At 35.3% G+C, this 18,611-nt stretch overlaps 1 protein-coding gene across 2 annotated transcripts in view; it reads right to left on the bottom strand.

Annotated features, from left to right (window-relative positions):
- The window catches only part of Glra3 (glycine receptor alpha 3), a 150,797-nt gene that overhangs the window by 12,021 nt on the left and 120,165 nt on the right, over positions 1-18,611 (bottom strand). Inside the window, exons 7-9 of one of the 2 annotated variants that reach the window (XM_028860621.2) lie at positions 16,803-17,017; positions 4,375-4,518; positions 2,035-2,079 (exon numbers count right to left, since the gene is read on the bottom strand). In XM_028860621.2, the coding sequence (XP_028716454.1) occupies positions 2,035-2,079; positions 4,375-4,518; positions 16,803-17,017 (404 nt within the window). The remainder of the gene's footprint in view (positions 1-2,034; positions 2,080-4,374; positions 4,519-16,802; positions 17,018-18,611) is intronic. The other variant, XM_028860622.2, reaches the window with a different exon arrangement.

The following is an 18,611-nucleotide window of genomic DNA, read 5'->3' as shown; positions in this document are numbered from 1 at the left end:
AGAATATGTAGTTTAAGATGATAAAGAATTTGGTCAGCTCAGACGGTCATTAGTTTGAGAAAGATACTTTACAGAAGTCAAAGTTACCATTTCCACATTTGTGCAATGTTTATCCTACTTGTTAAAAATAGGAAGTTCATACTTTTCTAAAGGATGTGTTTACATTACCATATTGTTTTCCTGTTGAAAACTGATTGTGAGATAAGGGTGTATTTTCATTAGAAATCCTTATAAAGTCATAATTAATAGAATGTGCAGCTTTCATTAAATAGTTTCTGAAATCTTTTTAGTTACTAATGATATATGCGAGTTTTTGAAAACAGATTTTATATGGGTATATATTATTTATTGTATGTTATAATATGCATGCTTGTATATGAATCTCTATTGAAATCACTACATCTGACTATTCAGATATCATGAATTTAAAATATTGCTAATAGGATAACTATAGTCAATAAATCATATGACATTTTCAAAGATAAAACCAAGAAATATTGGGGTTGGGAAATAACGTATAAATTTGATTAACAAAGTAAACTAGCTAAGTGATTATAGATTCTAGGAGAACTTAGTAAGCACTTGCCTTAGTTAGAGTTTCTATTGCTATGGTAAAACAGCATGACCAAAAGCAAGTTGGGGAGGAAAGACTTTACTTGGATTACATTTCCACATCATAGACTAGCTTTGAAGGAAGTCAGGACAGAAACTTAAACAGGGCAGGAACCTGGAAGCAGGAGCTGATGCAGAGGCCATGGAGGGGTGCTTCTTACTGGCTTTTTCCTCATAGCTTGCTCAGCCTGCTTGCTTATAGAACCACCAGCTCCATGATAGCATCATCCATAATGGGCTAGGCCCTCCTCCACTGATCACTAGTTAAGAAAATGCCCTAGAGCTGCATCTTATGGTGGCATTTTCTCAGTTGAGATTATCTACTTTCGGATGACTCTAGTTTGCGTCAAGTGGACATAAAACTAGCCAATACAGTACTTTAAAGTAGTACTGCATCAATATAGTCTGTAAGAAAGTAGAGATGCTGAAAACTGTTCATTTAAAGTTGTTTCATTTGCTAGATTCTCAACTGGGGTTGTTAAGAATGCATAGCTGAATCCATCTTGGGAGCTACTTTAAAAACATGATTTATCCAAAAGTGTCAGCTTAGCAAACTAGTCTATTTGTAATGCAATTTCATGAGCCAAATTCTTGGCTTTGGTACATTTATAAATCACACATGGACCAATAATCTAGATATCCTTCCTAGATATTTACACATCATGCATGGATGTGTGTCTTGGTGATTGATATCTTTATGTATTTTCATTTACAAATTTGAAAAGATGTGCTCATTAAAACAAAATTTTTAATTTCTGTATATAATCTTATAATGAACAGATTCTAAAGATACACAGACTGCACAAAAGCATTTTGGACCTCATTTTCAGGTTGCTTGTACAGCTGCTCTTAGAATTGTGTGTCTAAATGCATTTTATATTTATTTCCTTACATATTTATTGCTATTTATTTATTTATTTATTTATTGACTCTAATCTCACTTTATAGCCCTGCCTGGTCTGGAATTTGCTGTGTAGGTTAGGCTGGCTCAAACTCACAGACATCTGCCTGCCTATGCCTACCTCTGCCTTCCTAGCGCCAGGCTTAAATGTGTGTTCCACCACACCCAGCTCCAATTTATTTTTAAGTTAATATTCTCCATTTCTATAATTTCCCCCTGTGAAGATTACTACCAGATATATAGGATATTTTTAAAATATGTGTGCTTAAAATCACTTTGACCAGTTATATTGAGCTGCAAACAAAATGAATCATAACTTAGCCTTTATTGATTGAGGAAAGACAAGAGTGTAGCTCTTAGGAAAGATGATTGTCCCTAGCTGAAGAGAAATGCTGTTTGCTTAGCTTTAAGTCAGAAAGGGGCTGTGTTTCCCCACCAAACACTGCCTCGGAGCAGAATATGCTGTCTGCTTTTTATAGATGATCACATTCCTCTACTTAGAGTTAAGAAAGTCCATTTACCGTGTCTGAGAAACGGTAAAACTTCTCCAGTGCAAAAGCTTCTGTCTGCGGGAAGGTAAAGTGGACCAAGAGGAGTTGAGAAACCAGAGAAGCAAGTCACGTATAATTACACAATTGATTTCAATCACATACACCATTTTAGCATACATACGTATCAATTCATTGATGTTCACAGGTGCAAAGTATCTATCCAAAAGTATTGAATCGAAAACACAAGTGGCTTTGTTCTGCATTAAATTTTAATTACCCTTAGTCACATATGCTGCTTGGATATTTCAAGTAGTGATGAGAGAATTATAACCCATTATAATTCTAGTATTTCTCTCTAACTTTTCCTGGCACACTTGTCTCTGAGCATATTAATCTTGCATCTTTGCTGTGAGCTCAAGAATAACAGACAATCAAGTACATCAAATATTTTTATCTCACTCCTACTTGTGGTAAAATTGAATAAAGAGGCACTTCAGTCAAAAGATTTTTCTCGAAATGAGGAACCAGAATTTAATATCTAAATTTGTGGTCGGGTTCGTTATCCAGTGATTTTAGTGTAGAGTGAGTATAAGATAGCAGTCATTTCCTGTTAGACAGCGTATGCATGATGCTTCTCATTTCTAGTCTAGGTGGCCTGTGGTTGAAGCATGCTACAGTAGATAGGAGAGAAAAGGGAAGTAAAGGAATGGAAAAGAAAAATGCAAAAATCGAATACTAATGATAAGGAAACCGAGCATTGCTCCAGTTATAACAAACAATGATCAGGAAAATCTGAGTCACTAACAGAAAGGCATGTGCTTTGGCCAGGAAAGCCGTGGTTCTGTTGCAGTGTTTCCATCAGTCTAAGAATCAGGAGAGAAAGGGCAGCAGAAGTCTGTGTGATGGAATTGATGAGGAGAAAGAGAGGAAGGGGCCAGGGTGGGGATAACAGTGGAAAGATAGAAGGAGGGGAAAAAGCTGGTAAAGGAAGAAGAGAGGGAGGAGACAGAGGTGGTAGAGAAAGAAGAGCAGGAAGAGGAGCTTGAACAGGACAGGGAGGAGGAATAGAAGAGGGAGGAGGTATAGAAGGGTGAGGAAGGGTAGGAGGAGGGAGAAGGGGAGTAAGAAGAGGACAAAAACATAATTGACCAAGGACCAGGGGAGGGTGGAAGGGCAATATGAAAATTAATCTCCTTATCACAATATGTTTCAACATATGAATGGCATGTTTTTGTTTTCGTGGAAACTTTGCAATGAAAAATCGAGCATTGTTTTATGTCAATATAATACTGTCTTGGGGCTAGTGCTCCTTTCTTGCAGCCATTTGTGGATGTTTACTGGGCTTTAATAAGTTTTGGAAGTCAGTTGCCTTAGAACATATTTAGTACTATGTGTACCTAAGCTGATAGTTTAACTGCTTTTGCTTTAAAAATAGCTACTAAATATTTAAGTAGTAAATAATTCACAAATTATTGAGCCCTTAAAAATCATTAAAACTTCATATTGTATAAGGGAGACCATGGTCCTTCAGAGTGATGTTTTGGTTAACTGTCTCAGTCTGTAGAACTGTGGCAATACTTTTCTATGACTCTGGCAGTGTTGTGCTGAAGGAAGGTTTCCCTTTAAGTTGTCAGTTGGCACATTTGGACTGTAATAAGTAACCAACAGATCTACTGTTGAGAGAGATTTTCTGTTATATGAAGAAAGATACCATAACATATTTTAACCGAGTAACAAACACATTATGCACAACCAAATTCAGCCAGCATGTTGCGTCCACAACTTTCTATGACTTCCTAATGATGCTCTAAATGCATTTACTTATGGGTCTATCTTGGATCAGATATTAGCAAGGCAACAATAGCATTTGTTTTCTTTACCACAGGGCTTCAGAACAAAAATGTTTAAATATGAAAATGTGCATAAGAAGGAGATTATACTGCATGAACTCATCATGATATTAATACTTCCATGTAATTTACGGAAACAACCTATTAGCTCAGAAAAAGAACAATTTTCATAATTAAATCTGATGTCTGTATTAAGTGATGCTATCGGGAATACTATAGCATTGCAAGTAGGAGATGGAATATTTATCAGATTAAGCATAAACAGTGTTGCTCCTGGAAATATATTAATGACCTTCGTAAAGTATATCATGTCATCAGGCATGCTACATAAGTATAACTCAATACTACAATTTCTCCCTGAACCGATCTTTACACAGTTTTTAAAAGTACAAAAGTGAGAGAATATCATTTCATTTAGTCTCTAATCCAAATTTTCTCCTAGACATTTGCATTAAACATAACAAATCACTATCCACTGCAAATTGATATCCCATTAAACTCAATAAAAGTAATCGCTTACCTTATTCTTTCTCTTTCGTCGAAATCTCAAAAGTTCTTTGTGTTGTCTTGATACAAAATTCACTGCTGCATACTCCAGAAGTGCTGAGAACACAAAAAGGAGGCACACTGCCATCCAAATATCAATAGCTTTGACATAGGAAACCTGGGCAGGAAAGAAGAGCAAGAGAAAAAATAGTAAGAAAGTTAACATTGGTTGCTATTGCCTGAAAAACAAAATTGATTGTTAGTTTTCTGATTCTGAATATGAATTATAAATCAGTTAGAAAAAATAAATGAAAAGTATCTATTCACTAAGAATTTCCAAGATATTATTTTTTACAAATTTTATGGATTAATCATAAAATTGTAGGACTTGAATATATTTTGTTATTGTTTCCAAGTTAGGAATTAACTCAAATACAAGAAAAAAGAAAGATAAAAATATTCTGTATTTGAAACATTATCAAGAGGATACAAATAGGAAAGAAAGAAGTCAAATCGTCTTTATTTACAGATGATGCAATTTTATATACATAAAAGATCCTAAAAACTCCACCAGAAAACTTCTAAAGCTGATACATACTTTCAGTAAAGTATTAGGATACAAAATTAACATGCAAAAATTAATAGCCTTCCTATATATAAATGTCAAACAGAATGAAAAGGATATCAGGGAAATAATGCCTATCGTAATAGCTAGAAAAAGTATCTTGGGATGACTCTAACAAGTAAGTGAAAGACTTGTATAATAAAAAGTTTTAGAAACTGAAGAAAGAAATTATAGAATTTAAATTAAAGAAATTAAAAAAAAGAAGATATCAGAAGATGGAAAGAGTTCCTGTGTTCATGGATCAGTATGACTGATATTGTGAAAATGCCCATCCAATCTGTTTCAGGGCACATAAAACCCTTTGCTATTAGGCTCTAGCTTACCTTTTTTTTTTTTTTTTTTTTTTTTTTTTTTTTTTTTTACAGAAATTATCCATTTTGTTTTTACCACTTTTATCCAATATTTATTAAATGCCAATGATTTTAACCAAATTCTATTTTTTTGGATTATAGAAATAGAAATGATTAATGGAACTTACATTGAAGCAATTAAGTAAGGAACACATAATAAAACTATGTAAGTAATAGGATAACAAGAGAACTCCCAGGAAGGAAATATGGAATGATGGAAGGATGACTGGGCAAAGGAGGCCACACCAGATGAGGACCTCTCTTGAGATATTTTAATCAATGGTGTTTGTCACTTTCTTATTATGTTCTAGCTACCATTTCCTTCTTTGAATTTTTGGAAACTGAAAGTAAGAAGTCCTTTCTTCATGCCTCAGCAGCTTTTGACTTGGCTTTACCTTTGTCTGTACTATCCCTTTTGAATCACTCCTGTTTGTCCCTCAGATGTCAGCATAAGCTACTTTCTCAGGAAATCTTTTACTAAATGGTCAGAACAGAATAGCACTCTTCACTATCTTCTTCTACTTCTTTCACAGCTAGAGGCAAGGCTCCTCATTGTAGAGGTGGTATTGAGACCTAGTGAAATGCCTGCTAAAAATCACAAAGCTACCAAATGGCAAAGGTTAAGATTGCAATTTAATTAACCTATTATAGTAGACTATAATTGGTCTACTTCTGGAGACCATGAGCACGACTACTATTCTATTACCTCCCCTTTTGACTAATTAAATTATCACTACAAATTAAGAACAACACTGTACTTTGGAATTTAATTTGTGTCAAAACTTTAATTTTTCCCCAATAATTAAGAGTCAAAGTTCCTCCATGTGTGTTTGCTTTGATCTTAAACCCAGACTATTCCCTCTTTACCAGATAGTGTGAGAAAGGAGATAGGGTCTAGGTATTTACTAGAGAGAAATAAAGTGTCTTTTGACCAGGAAAATTAAAACTGTTAAAATCAGAGAAACATTTTATCCTTCAAAATGCAGTGAAGAATGCCCATGATTACATAAAATGAAGCAAGGCTTTTGATCTAGCTGGGAACTAGGAGCACGTTTTCTATTGAATTTATGTTAATATAGGGAGGCATAGTCAGCTTGATAACTTACTTTTAGTATCAGTGGAGTGTTTAACCATAAATGGGACATCTATATTACCAGTCCCCAAGGCTGGTGGACGATTGTGGAAGAGGGTCCCAAGAGATTGGAAGAGTTAAAAGCCTGGGAGGATCAGAATGGAATAGTGTTCTCTGAGCATGACAGAAGCACTGTACTTAGGAACTCTTAACAACTGTGGTTGCCTGCATAAAATCAAGCCAGTCAACATTCTAGTGAGAAGCAGGAATGATTCATGAACCTCTAACCTAATTGTGGCACTAAGTATAGTTGAGGACTTCTGGGGTAGAGAGAGTCAGTTTTCATTAAATTGATTGTTACTGGTAGGTTGACCACACTCTAGTAATTATCCTACACCCAGGAGTATGTGGCCAGCACAAACTGGTCTCAGTGGATTGGTAAAAAAATTGTTATGCAAACTGTTTCTTCTACTTTCAGTATTCTTTAACTATTAGTAGCCTTTTGTGTAGGGTTTAAGATCTTGAAAGAGAGCAAGGAAGAATATGTGGGTGTGGTTAGAGAGAAGAAAGGGAACAGGGGCATGTGAAGAAAAGGGACATGGAGAAATGATATGATTATATTATAATCTCAAAAAACAAAAGAGAAATAGAAAAAAATCAGGCATGAGGTTGAATGGGGTCGGAGATAGGGATGGATGTGGGAGGAGTTAAGGGAATGAATGAGGAGTGAATTTGGTCAACGTTCATTGTAGGAAATTCTCAAAGAATTAGTAAGTATTTTAAAAGTTTATAACATATATTCTGTAGACTTATGTTCATATTTCAGAAATACTGTGCATTTCTTATATTGTTTAATGTCATAATCAGAAAATAGAGAAAATTGACATTACAAATAACATAAAAATATATGACTGAATTGTATCATTATTGATGAGTTCCATGGATATCATAGACAGAGCCAAGTCACCTTGGTCTTGGAGAGAAGTCATATTTGGGGAGCTTACCTAAGTACGGATTTCTCTATGTTTCACACTTAAAACACAGAATAATGGAAGTTGGCTTGATAAGAATCTGCCTATGATGCACTATGTTAATCGAGAGCATCAAAGTCTCACTGGCTGGAACTAACGTGTGCCATGTCCACTTCTGTTGAAATGTGGTCCTGGATCTGTGCTGTCACTGTGACTTTCTTGTGGCACAGTGGTGGAGGAAATGCAGGGCACTTGTGGTTGTCAGCTTGCGTGATTAATGGTACAGGCTTGAGGGGGCACGGGGTCATTTTGGTTAAAGTTCAGCAACCAGAACTGCTCAGAGTCAGCCTCAACTTAAAACAAAACAAAACAAAAACTGCCAAGCTTTCCAGGTACCTGGCGGGGGAAACCCAGGGGGAGCGGCACAGCATTACCCTGAGACAGAGGGAGTCAGAAAAGGACTTTTGACAGTTTTCATTTTGAAACAAATGCAAGCAGCCCCACCAGTTCAGGAGTGAGGATATTTGAATACTTTAAGGTGATAATGTAAGCAAAGATTCACTGAAGAGCCAAGCACAATGCCTTCCAGGAAAAAGATACCAATTGTGGTGGCAGAAAGGTCTGAAACATAGCTGAGTATTCTAAATCCATGCTGTCAGAGAAAGCACAGGAAATCAGTTATAAAGAGGTACAAAATCTGCCTCGAGACAGAGAGTAAAGGCGAAGGACAACTTTGAGCCACACAGTTTCAGAGAGGATGGAGAGGAAATAGAGGAGAATAGGAAGAGGTGAGAGAGGACAGGAGTGAAGGAGGGAAGGAGAAAGAGTTAAAAGGGAGGAAAGGAGAGACAGAGGGAGAGAAAGGACAAACTTAGAATAGATGACTTTACTATCATGCTCATTCCTCTCCCAGGTGATCACTTATTTATGGATTTAATCCTGAAATAATTTCATTTGTTCCCTCTGATCATGAGCGCTAGGTTATATCTGTCACTGGACAACAATTCACAGGTGCAGTATCCCTCTGCAAGATTTTGATATTATCACTCAAGAGCAATATTTTGGGTTTTGTTGTCTGACAAGCACATTGGAGGAATTGCATTGTAGAAATGGAACCATATGCTAAGGCTGAGAGGCCTACCTAGGTTAACGCCTTTACAGAAATCAACTAAGTTGGTCAAAAGCATTGCTATGAGGCCAGTAGCTCATAGATACAATGTATTAGTGGATGAAGATATGTTGGATGTGGCTCGCTAATTATTACTCAGACTGGTGTTCACCTGTCATTTCCACATATATAAATTTAGATAAACCTTCAATTTAAGAAGATGAAATTAAGTAGAACGCGGCCTAAGCCTGCATGTAGACATCTGTCTATAAGGCAAATGTCCATGGGTCATTTAAGAGTGATTGCTTTGTCAATTTTTTCTTCCATCTATATTTGCTTTTCTTAAAAAAGAAATATATATATATAACAGAACATTTCAGTGTATGCCTTTGGGTAAGGTAATCTGTTCTTCCTTTAGTGGCAATCCATCTTTGTAGATTTCCCCAGTTCCAGAAATGTCAAGTGAACCATGATGAATAAGTTTGACTGTGGAATAAGCCAAGTGGCTGAGGCATACAGCAAAATGTGTTTCTCAAAACATGCTGGGAATTTGTCTGCTTATGTGTTGTTTTCTTTCCTGAGTTTTTAAATTGCTGTTCTTTATGAATTTTACTTTATTGTTTAGTTTATTCACTGTGATGGGAGAGCTTGCATGAAAAACTTTACATTTGTAAAGTTTATAGGAGAAATATTAACCTGAAATGCATTTGGATGTTATCTAGTACCAGAGATGAAATAATTACAAAAAAGAGAAAGAGCAAACAGTGTGTTAAAGTCATAGGCTAAAGCAAATGGAGTTGGTTTTGAAAACATTGAAGGAGAGCACCAGGCACTAGCCAGTGATGACAATGAGAGACATTCAGAGCTTTGACATTCTGGGGTTTTTAACCCATCGCCCTGGAGGGTGACTCTCAGTGATGTTGCATTTACTCTGATTATATGCAGACCCATAGTAAATGCACAATGTTTCTCATGCAACTTTGATCACTCTCGTGAAGATTTTTACTTTAAGGGTTAAAATGCAGTGGAGAAGCCTTTTGACCTGAGTTGCATTATTTCTAGTGACTAGAGGTCATCCTTCCAGTCACCTCAGAAAAGTGCAACCAGGGAAAAATGAAAGGACTGTGAAGGTCACAGCTACCTCTGCTTCCAGATTCAGTTCCCAGAGCTTTACTTCCACATCTTCTATCGAGTGTGACTAACGTTTTCTAACATTTACAAGAAAACGCAAAAATCAATCTAGACGTCACTAGAGAGGTTTCCTGAGAGGATGTACTTAGACTTCCTGGCATGCATAATCTATTAGCGTTTGACCTATTCATTTGAAGTTAAATTTAGCGTGTGACTCCTTGCTCCTGTTTTACGTGTTGAAGATTTTGCACCCTAGCTGCCTACTTATTATGACCATTTTCATTCTCACTCTTTTTGCTCAGGTGTCTAAGAGTGTAATTTATGACTTCAAACTAGAATCTTGGAGACAGATGATGCCTATGAGGGCCCTTTAAGGATGCATTTTTGAGGTTGAGCTCTTTCCCTCAACAAAAGTACAGTTGTCTCTTTTTATGTTTTAGGAAGTTCATAAATATGGTCTGGGGTATATCTCTCTATCTCTTTATCTATCGATCTATCTATCTATCTATCTATCATATGTGTGTCTGTGTGTGTATACATATGTATATACACACATATATGTGTGTGTAGTACAGTATGTAGTAAAGGAGATTTTTAGTCTCAAAATTGCATATGTAGTTTTTGCTTTTTTAAATATAGCTTTATCATGAATCCTTGTATGATGCTGCTATGAAAATGTAAACTTTGGAATTTCTCTTAAACTTAGAAAATTTATACATATGTGTATATGCATATATTCATGTAATAGCAATCAATTAAAAAAGGCCATGAATTTGAAAGATAGTGGGGAACACAGGTATATGGGGGGAAAGGGTAAGGGGAGAGTTCTGTAATTATAATCTCAAAATAAAAATAAATAAGTTGAAAAAATATAAAGCAGGTCTGACTATATGTCAAGTAGAGAGAAAATGTTTATTAGATGCTAAATTTTATACTTAACACTCAATAAGCCTAGTAATTGTAACAAGATGAAAGGACAACCAGAAATACCCATCACTTCATCTTTTTATAGGTCCCATCCATGCTTAGAAATTATATTTGTAAGATATTGTTATATTATTAATAAAATATTTTAGCTTAATATGCATTATATAATGGGTATTTAATGAATAAGGTTTGGGTAAAATGATCCTTTCACTTTCTGTTCAGTTTTCTTTTGCCAAAATTAGCGTGTAAGGAATATTTATATTATTAAAGTAAAAACTGCAAGTAACGACTTGAGTATTTTGTTCACATTCAAATGTCCTATGATAAGATGATAATGAAGTTTAGGTTGTTATGGTACAATAATATAGCAAAAATGAACCCAAATGTGTTGTATTTTTTCCAGACTTGATTAAAGTACTATCAGTTAATTATATTTTGTATTTAAATAGAAAGGACAAAACCCTGCTGGCTGGAGTAGCTTTCCATTGCTATAATAATAAGATGGTCTGATTACTATATGCTCCCGCAGTCCATTTATATTGCCAGGAACATAAAACTTACTGTTTAAATCCACTGAGTATTTTCTAGACCATTAAGAGTGTTTGTTAATTAATTTTAAGAAACCAAAAGTAAATATACCTTCTTCCATCTTTTATCTTTTATTCTTTCAGTTTAAATCACCTACAAATAATCTGTGTGACAATATAATCAAGTATTAAGAAAACATAAGGATCCACTTCCAGTTTATATAAGCTATAGTTACTTCTGTAGTTGGTAGTAAAACTGTTTTTATATTTTTCAAGAACTACTGTTTTCCTTATACAGCAAGAAAGATAACTGGAAGCTTTAAATTCTTTTTCATTAATTTTGTCGTACTCTGGAGTGAAACAGAGAGAAGCAGGTGAAGTTTAATGCAACTGGGTTTTTATGCTAAACCAGAAAGATGAAAATGGCTTGGCTGATTGCTTTTTAAAGCCAAGTATTGAGTAAATAATTGAAAAGCTCATGTTGTTTAAATGTGCATGTGGTACTCAAGACACACACAGACAACGTTAGGTTCTGAGGATGGAAATGTGTAAAGGGTGCTTTGTCCTCTTATAAAGCTACTTCTGATAGGTTTCACAAGCAAATTAAACTAAAGGAAGAAGAAGAGGAGGAGGAGGAGGAGGAAGAGGAGGAGGAGGAGGAGGAGGAGGAGGAGGAAAGTAACTGAAATACTATGTTCAAGGTACTGTCCCTCAACCCTTAAATACCCTTAAATGAGGTGGTATTGTGTTCCCCAAAATATTGTGCACCCTAATAAACTTATCTGGGGTCAGAGACAGAACAGCTACAATATTATACATAGAGGATAGGCAGTGGTAGCACATGCCTTTAATCCTAGCATTCCAGAAGCAGAGATCCATGTGTTCAAGGATACCGCCAAGCATGGTTACTCACGCCTTTAATCCCAGGGAGTGAGGCAGGGAGCAGAAAAATATATAAGGCGTGAAGACCAGAAACTAGAGGCATTTGGCTGGTTAAGCTTTCAGGCTTTGGAGCAGCAGTTCAGCTGAGAGCCATTGGGATATGAGGACACAGAGGCTTCCAGTCTGAGGAAACAAGACCAGCTGAGAATTTGGCCAGGTGAGGTTAGCTGTGGCTTGTTCTGTCTCTCTGACCATCCAGCATTTCACCCCAATACTTGGCTCAGGTTTGATTTCATTAATAAGACTCTTTAAGATTCATGCTATACCTTTAGTCTGCGATTTGCAATATATTTGACCATGGGCTTCTGGGCCTCTATGATAAATTTAATTAATTTACTGTCATTAGACTTTCAAGTGTTTTTTGTCCTTTATATGTAGCAGCTTTTTGTAAATAAGATAGCTGGAGGGGTAGGGATAGAATGGAGAGATCTACATAGAATCTCCCTATGAATTTCCCACCTCTTTATCTCCATTCCTTCTCACCTTTTGTATACTTTCCTAAAACTTATATGAATGAACTAGAGTGTAGTCTAAGAAAAGACACAGAGTTTTAGCAGACAGCATTATTTGCTTGTAACCACTTCTCTCCTTTTTTTCTTCCCCAAAGCTTCCATGGGCATGGAATACATTACCCATCCTATTGACTTTGGGTTTGGCCATGGAACTTTTATAATTTTGTGGGATGAGAACAGAACTTGATTCTATGCCAATGTTGACCCCAAAGATTTTCTTGTACCTGCTTCATTTCTAGTATTCATGCACTCCCCAGTTGGGAGGGTGGGGCATATGGCCGGTAACCATAGTTACTACAGGATGAGACATAAGGAGCAAACCAAACCACTCCACAGTCTAAACTGAAGGCCACTTTCATTCAGCCTGGAAGAGACCAAGATAATTCATAATTTTATGTGCAAGAAAAAAATGTCAGTAAGCCACTATGATTTTGTTTTCATTTGTTATGCAGAATAATTTCAAAGAAGTAAGACCTAGATAACAAACACATAGGGCCAAGAATCTTAGATTACTTAGTGTTGAGAGACAGAGTTTGAATGAACTTTCTTTCAATCTAGGTATTTTCAGACCCTTGCTGAGGTTGTACTGTGATGGATACAAGTGTATGGCAGAAAAGTACCTAAGGTTAATCATTAGTCTTTAGAAAATAGATGTTTTTAGATGTTGCTATCTGAACTAGATAGTAAGTTAAAATCATGCATGACTAACTCTTCTTCCACTCATTATTTACATCAATTCCTCTTAGGGATGATTGCTTTTCCATATTTGAAAACAGATAACACAATGTTGAGATTTGAATTTGAACATTTTTGAGTAAGTAAATTCCACCTTTAAGCAAATGGACCTATATTTTACATGACTGGAGATGGACCCAGGGAAAATAAGAAGGAAGAATGAAGTCTTTGAGTAACTTGGACCAGTCTTTAGCTGGAGGAAGAAGATCAGTCACAGTCTTATTTTGTTTTTTCCCATTTCTGTAGTTTATTCTTAAAAGTCAGAGGCCCAGCTTTCCTGCTCAGAATCTCCGGAGCTCTCAGACTTTGGCAGTTCCATGTATCAGCCTTATGAATGTATCAAAGGGAAAAAGGAACCTCAAACCACTCTCTCCTCCTTCATCCTGTGTTGGAAACAACTTGCCTCTTGTATGTCCATATTCCACCCTTGACTTCTGCCTTTCTTTGACTCTGCAATGTGCCATTCATAAGTACACCTCATTTCACCTCTAGAATTCTCAGCCATGACTACTTTCCAAATCTATTTACTATCCTTACGTCTGCTGCTGGCTGGCCACCATTTACAATGGACTATCCCAAGTGTCTTTCAGTTCTTTCCACTTGAGTTTGGCTCCTCCTTTCTCATACTCATACAGAGTGAGAATGATAAAAATTTCTTCAGGTTGCCCTACTGTTGTTGATAAATCTAATTATTACAAAGAACTATAATGCTGTCCATGACTTGACCCCATAATAATTACCATTTTTTCTTTTGCTCATTTACAGTAATCCCAAGGTGCAAGGAAGCACTTATAAACGTAAACTATCTTGAAGCTTTGCTGTCAAGAGAATTTACATGACACCTCTTCTGACCAATTGATGTATGTACTGCCAAAGTGCAAAATAGTTTCAAATTCTGATGAATGGACCACATGTGCCTTCTTGCTTTGGCATATGATGTGCTTGACTTAGCATGGCATTACAAAGTCCAATCCAATTGATCACATTAGAGAGGAATTTCAAGGAACTGCCTAAATATATTCCAAGATTCTTTTGTCTGAGTCTTGACTAATTTCCAAGCTTCTTCTATCATACTGGAGATGTACTAGCATAGAATCTCTGTTAAACACTAAGCATTTATCATAAGTTAATGATATATTGTTTCTTCCTGTTATTTAATAATCTATTGTTATTGTAAGTCCTAAATTAAATTTGTTTTCTACTTCCTAGGATGTAGCAGTAGGAAAACGGTGGATAACACAGTGCCAAGGTTGACTTTTGTGAGCTCTTGGAGATTTCAAACAGTAGATGGGAATCTGTTCTTTTAAGTGACTGTTTTTAAATGTACAGGTGAATTCTCAGTATCTATCTACTTTACTAGCCCTCAAACAAATATACAAACAACCCTCTCCCCAAATCAGAATTCTAATTTCAAGAGATCTTCTGTTCTTTTGAGTAGACTAATCCAGTATGTTAGTGATTGTTGTTTACACAGATGTTCAGAATTGGCCCTTCTGAATTTTAGTATGTCTAACTAAATATGCTAAATCTCTTGTTCTTTATCTATAACATGTCAAAGATAATTTGTCAACCTTGTCTTGTCTTATGACATAACTACCCTTGAATTCTTTCTGTAGGTAGAAATTAAATTTCTTGCTGGACAGTTTCTCTATTATCAGAATGAGTGGTCTATGTAAATGAATATATAGAATTGAACTTCCAACTGAAAATTTTTTCTTTTTTCTCTGAAATCCTGATGAAATTGATGCCTTTAAACAATCCCTATTTTATTTTTATATAGAGTATGAAGCTGTCTCAGACTGGCCTTTCCATTTTTCTTAAACTTGTATCCCTATTTTACCATCTTAATTTTTTGATTTCTTTATTTCTGATTTTTCTACTCACACCTTTCAACTCTCTCAATCCTGTCCCATTCTGTGTCATGAATATTTCTCTTCCTCACCTCACAAAACCTGTAAATTCCTAAAATGGCGCATATTCTGTCTTTTTTCTGACTAACTTATGGATCAAATAAGATTTCATTTCCAGTTAGCTCAGGTATAAGACAAATATGAATAAATTTCCATTATAATTTGACCATGGAGTTTCTACTATCACCTAGACTCCTTAGAATATTCATGCACAAACTCATAAGCATTGAAAATCAGGTTAAACAAATAAGCAAGTTTGTAATTTTCACATGGGGTGTATATTATAAAAATGCAAATTGATTTTGACTATTTAAAAATTATAATAAAGTGTTATTAAAGGAAGATATTATTTTGAAAGACAATCATCAATTCTTCTTGAGAAAGGTGAACTTCATTCAACACCAAATTCTTTCTATCTTATGTAACATTTGCAATAATTATCTTGTGACCAAAGTGTATTTACTCACATATTTTAACTTAATTAATTGAACCAGAATTCATTCATAAAAAACACTAAGGGGGCTGGGCATACATTTATAATTTACCTCAGGTAGCAGGTACAACATCAAATGTTCATGATAAACTAATATTACTTTATTATGGTGAAGTTCATCATTTTAAGAAAAATAATAGATTATTGTGTCGGAAACTTGAGAGGCTTTCTTTAGATCTGTGGTTCCCAACCTGTGGGTCATGACTCCGTTGGGAGTTTCATATCGATATTCTGCATATCATATATATGTGTGTATATATAATGATCTGTAACTAGATCGTATTTCCTATTACTAGCAAAATTATAGTTATGAAGTAGCAATAAAATAACTATGGTTGTGGGTCAGCACAACATGAAGGACTGTATTAAAGGGTCACAACATTAGGAAGGTTGAGAACCACAGCTTTAGATAATAGACACTTAGTAGAAATCATCTTATAAGAAAATAATTTTCTATTTCTATCTGGCTACACAGATAAGCAGAAGCTCATACTTATCTTTCAGTGTATCTTACTGAGAGAGGTATTGAAACTTTTACAAACTTTACAGAGCAAACGGTTTAATTCTGGACAATTAGAATGCACTCGAATTATAGACTTGGGTAAGCACTCTTTCCTATTGACCTACAGCTGCCAGGAGCCAGGAGGTAGGGTCACAAGGTAATGGAAACCAGACTGTAACACTATGGAATCAGCTACAGTTCTTGATGGGGAGTAATTACTATAATGTTTTCCTGGAAGCAATTTTGTAATACATTATCAATGCATACAGCTCTCAGTGTCTCAATTTATGTTCTAAATGTAAAGTAAATAGTATGAAAAAGTTCTCCATGTGTGAATATCTATGCATTATGCCAGCATTTAAAATTACCATGTACATAAATTTAAACATTTTTTCAATATATTTTAAGTATTTAAATATACAGATAGAGAAAAATTCCATGGTGCATATGATGACTGTTGACATTTAAGTAACAGGAAACCATTACACATTATGCAGCAGATATCACTGATTTACTGAATATTTTCCTTCAATAGCTTCATTTTGCAAGAATTGGTGCTTTAAAAATCAATAATTAATATGCTGAATGAATTTTTGACCAATCTAACAACAACATTTTTATGCACGCATTACATGCATGTCCCCTCAGGACACTTACCTTTGGTAAGGAAGCCCGGGATCCAGAACTCTGTGTGGTCATAGTAAGCACAGTGGTGATGCCCAAAGCTACCCTAGCTGGGGCTGCATCCATATTAATCCAGAATGAGACCCAAGATAGAATAACAATCAGAAGGCTGGGAATGTACATCTGGATCAAGTAGTAGCCCATTTGTCGCTCAAGATGGAACCGTACTTCTATGCATGTAAACTTCCCTAGTTTTTCATAAAAAAAAAAACCAACAACAATTAAAAGTCAGGTTTTGTTCTGCCATCAAATATGACTTAATTTTCATAATAATTTTACTGTAAGAATTTCTACTAAAATGAAGAGACACATTCAAATTGGGTTTTGTCTTTTAGATATTTATTTTTTTCCTGCTTGCATCTGGAAACAGTGTGACAAGGGAGTGAACTCTTCCAGGAAATAGTACATAATTCTATTTTCATGTTCAAATAGCTTTTCCTACTTGCCAAAGTCCTCACAGATTTATTTTTTTCGGTTTCTAACACTTGTCTGGAGGTGTATAGAACAATGCGTGTTTAGTATGCAAAGGTTATCTATATTTTCTGTTTCTGGAGCTTCCATGTACTTATTTAGTCGGCTGCTGTTTGTTTCAGAGATCTTTACATTTCCTTTAAGCGCTAAGAGATAAATGCAAATGGAGATGAGTGGTTTCATAAACAATACTACAAAAAACTAAATATATATAATTTTCCATCAATAACTTTTGAGATAGTCTTAGAACACATTGAAAATAAATGAGTTATATTCATTCTATAAATGTATGCCTTTGCACCTCTGTTATATACCTCTGTTTCTGCAAATACAGGTTATGGATGTTTGACTCAACATTACATTAATATTTCTATCTATCCATTGGTTTTACTTCTGTTCATTTATTTTGACTGCTTTGTTATCAATTATCCAAATAAATGGTCTTCTAAGTGATTTGATTCTTGGTTTTGTTGTCTATTATTTTGAGTAAGGTGATGTCAGAAAGTTCATATGCTCCTTAAGTATCATTCTCTGATATGACCACAGGAAAAAGATATTAAAGACCATGACTGGGAAAACTGATGTGTGGTGAGGGGAGTGTCCCAGGCAGAGCTCCTGTTAATGTAACAAGCACATAAGTGAAGGTAGAAATGCACAAAGGGTACAGCTTCTGGAGGAGAAGAGAAGTGATGTCAGAACTTTAACATTTCAATAATAGCTTGCAAGCTCTGGGGACAGAGGAGTCCACTTTTTAATATCTAGCAGTCAGAACCTTGTGCAACCTATACATGATCCTTCAGTCAACTTAGCGATGGAATGATTAAAGATTCCTGCTGTATCTGAAAATATTTTTATTTTTAAAGCATTATTAAGTATAAAATTTAAAATACTTGCTGTAAAGAAGATGAAATAGAGCAAAATTAATTGAAGTATTTCTATACGAATATTAATCCAATAAGTAATCTCACGACAAAAGTGGAAGTCACTTACTTAGCATTTGTTCTCCAGGTTTCATATAATTCTCAAGGAAAACACAAGCTTTCACTGTGTATTTATTTTAAAAGCACTTTATAAATATAGCTAGCCTGGAAAATGAAGTCAAACACATGTGCAAGTATTATGATTGTACCTAAAGGGACATATAAATATATATGTAGGTATGTGTACTATTTCTGCGTTTGTGCACATGTGCATTTTTTATGTGGTTGTGAAGAGAAAAAATGTAACGTTGAGCCACAGTCAAGAGAGGAAACTACCACTCACGCAGAACAAAATGGACACGTTTAGCAATAGCAGGAAAAGAGGAAGATT

The sequence above is a fragment of the Peromyscus leucopus genome, chromosome 17 (assembly GCF_004664715.2).
Source record: "Peromyscus leucopus breed LL Stock chromosome 17, UCI_PerLeu_2.1, whole genome shotgun sequence".
Taxonomy (NCBI): Eukaryota; Metazoa; Chordata; class Mammalia; order Rodentia; family Cricetidae; genus Peromyscus; species Peromyscus leucopus.
The sequence above is the reverse complement of the archived record's forward strand: the minus strand, read 5'-3'. Positions and strand labels throughout refer to the sequence as shown.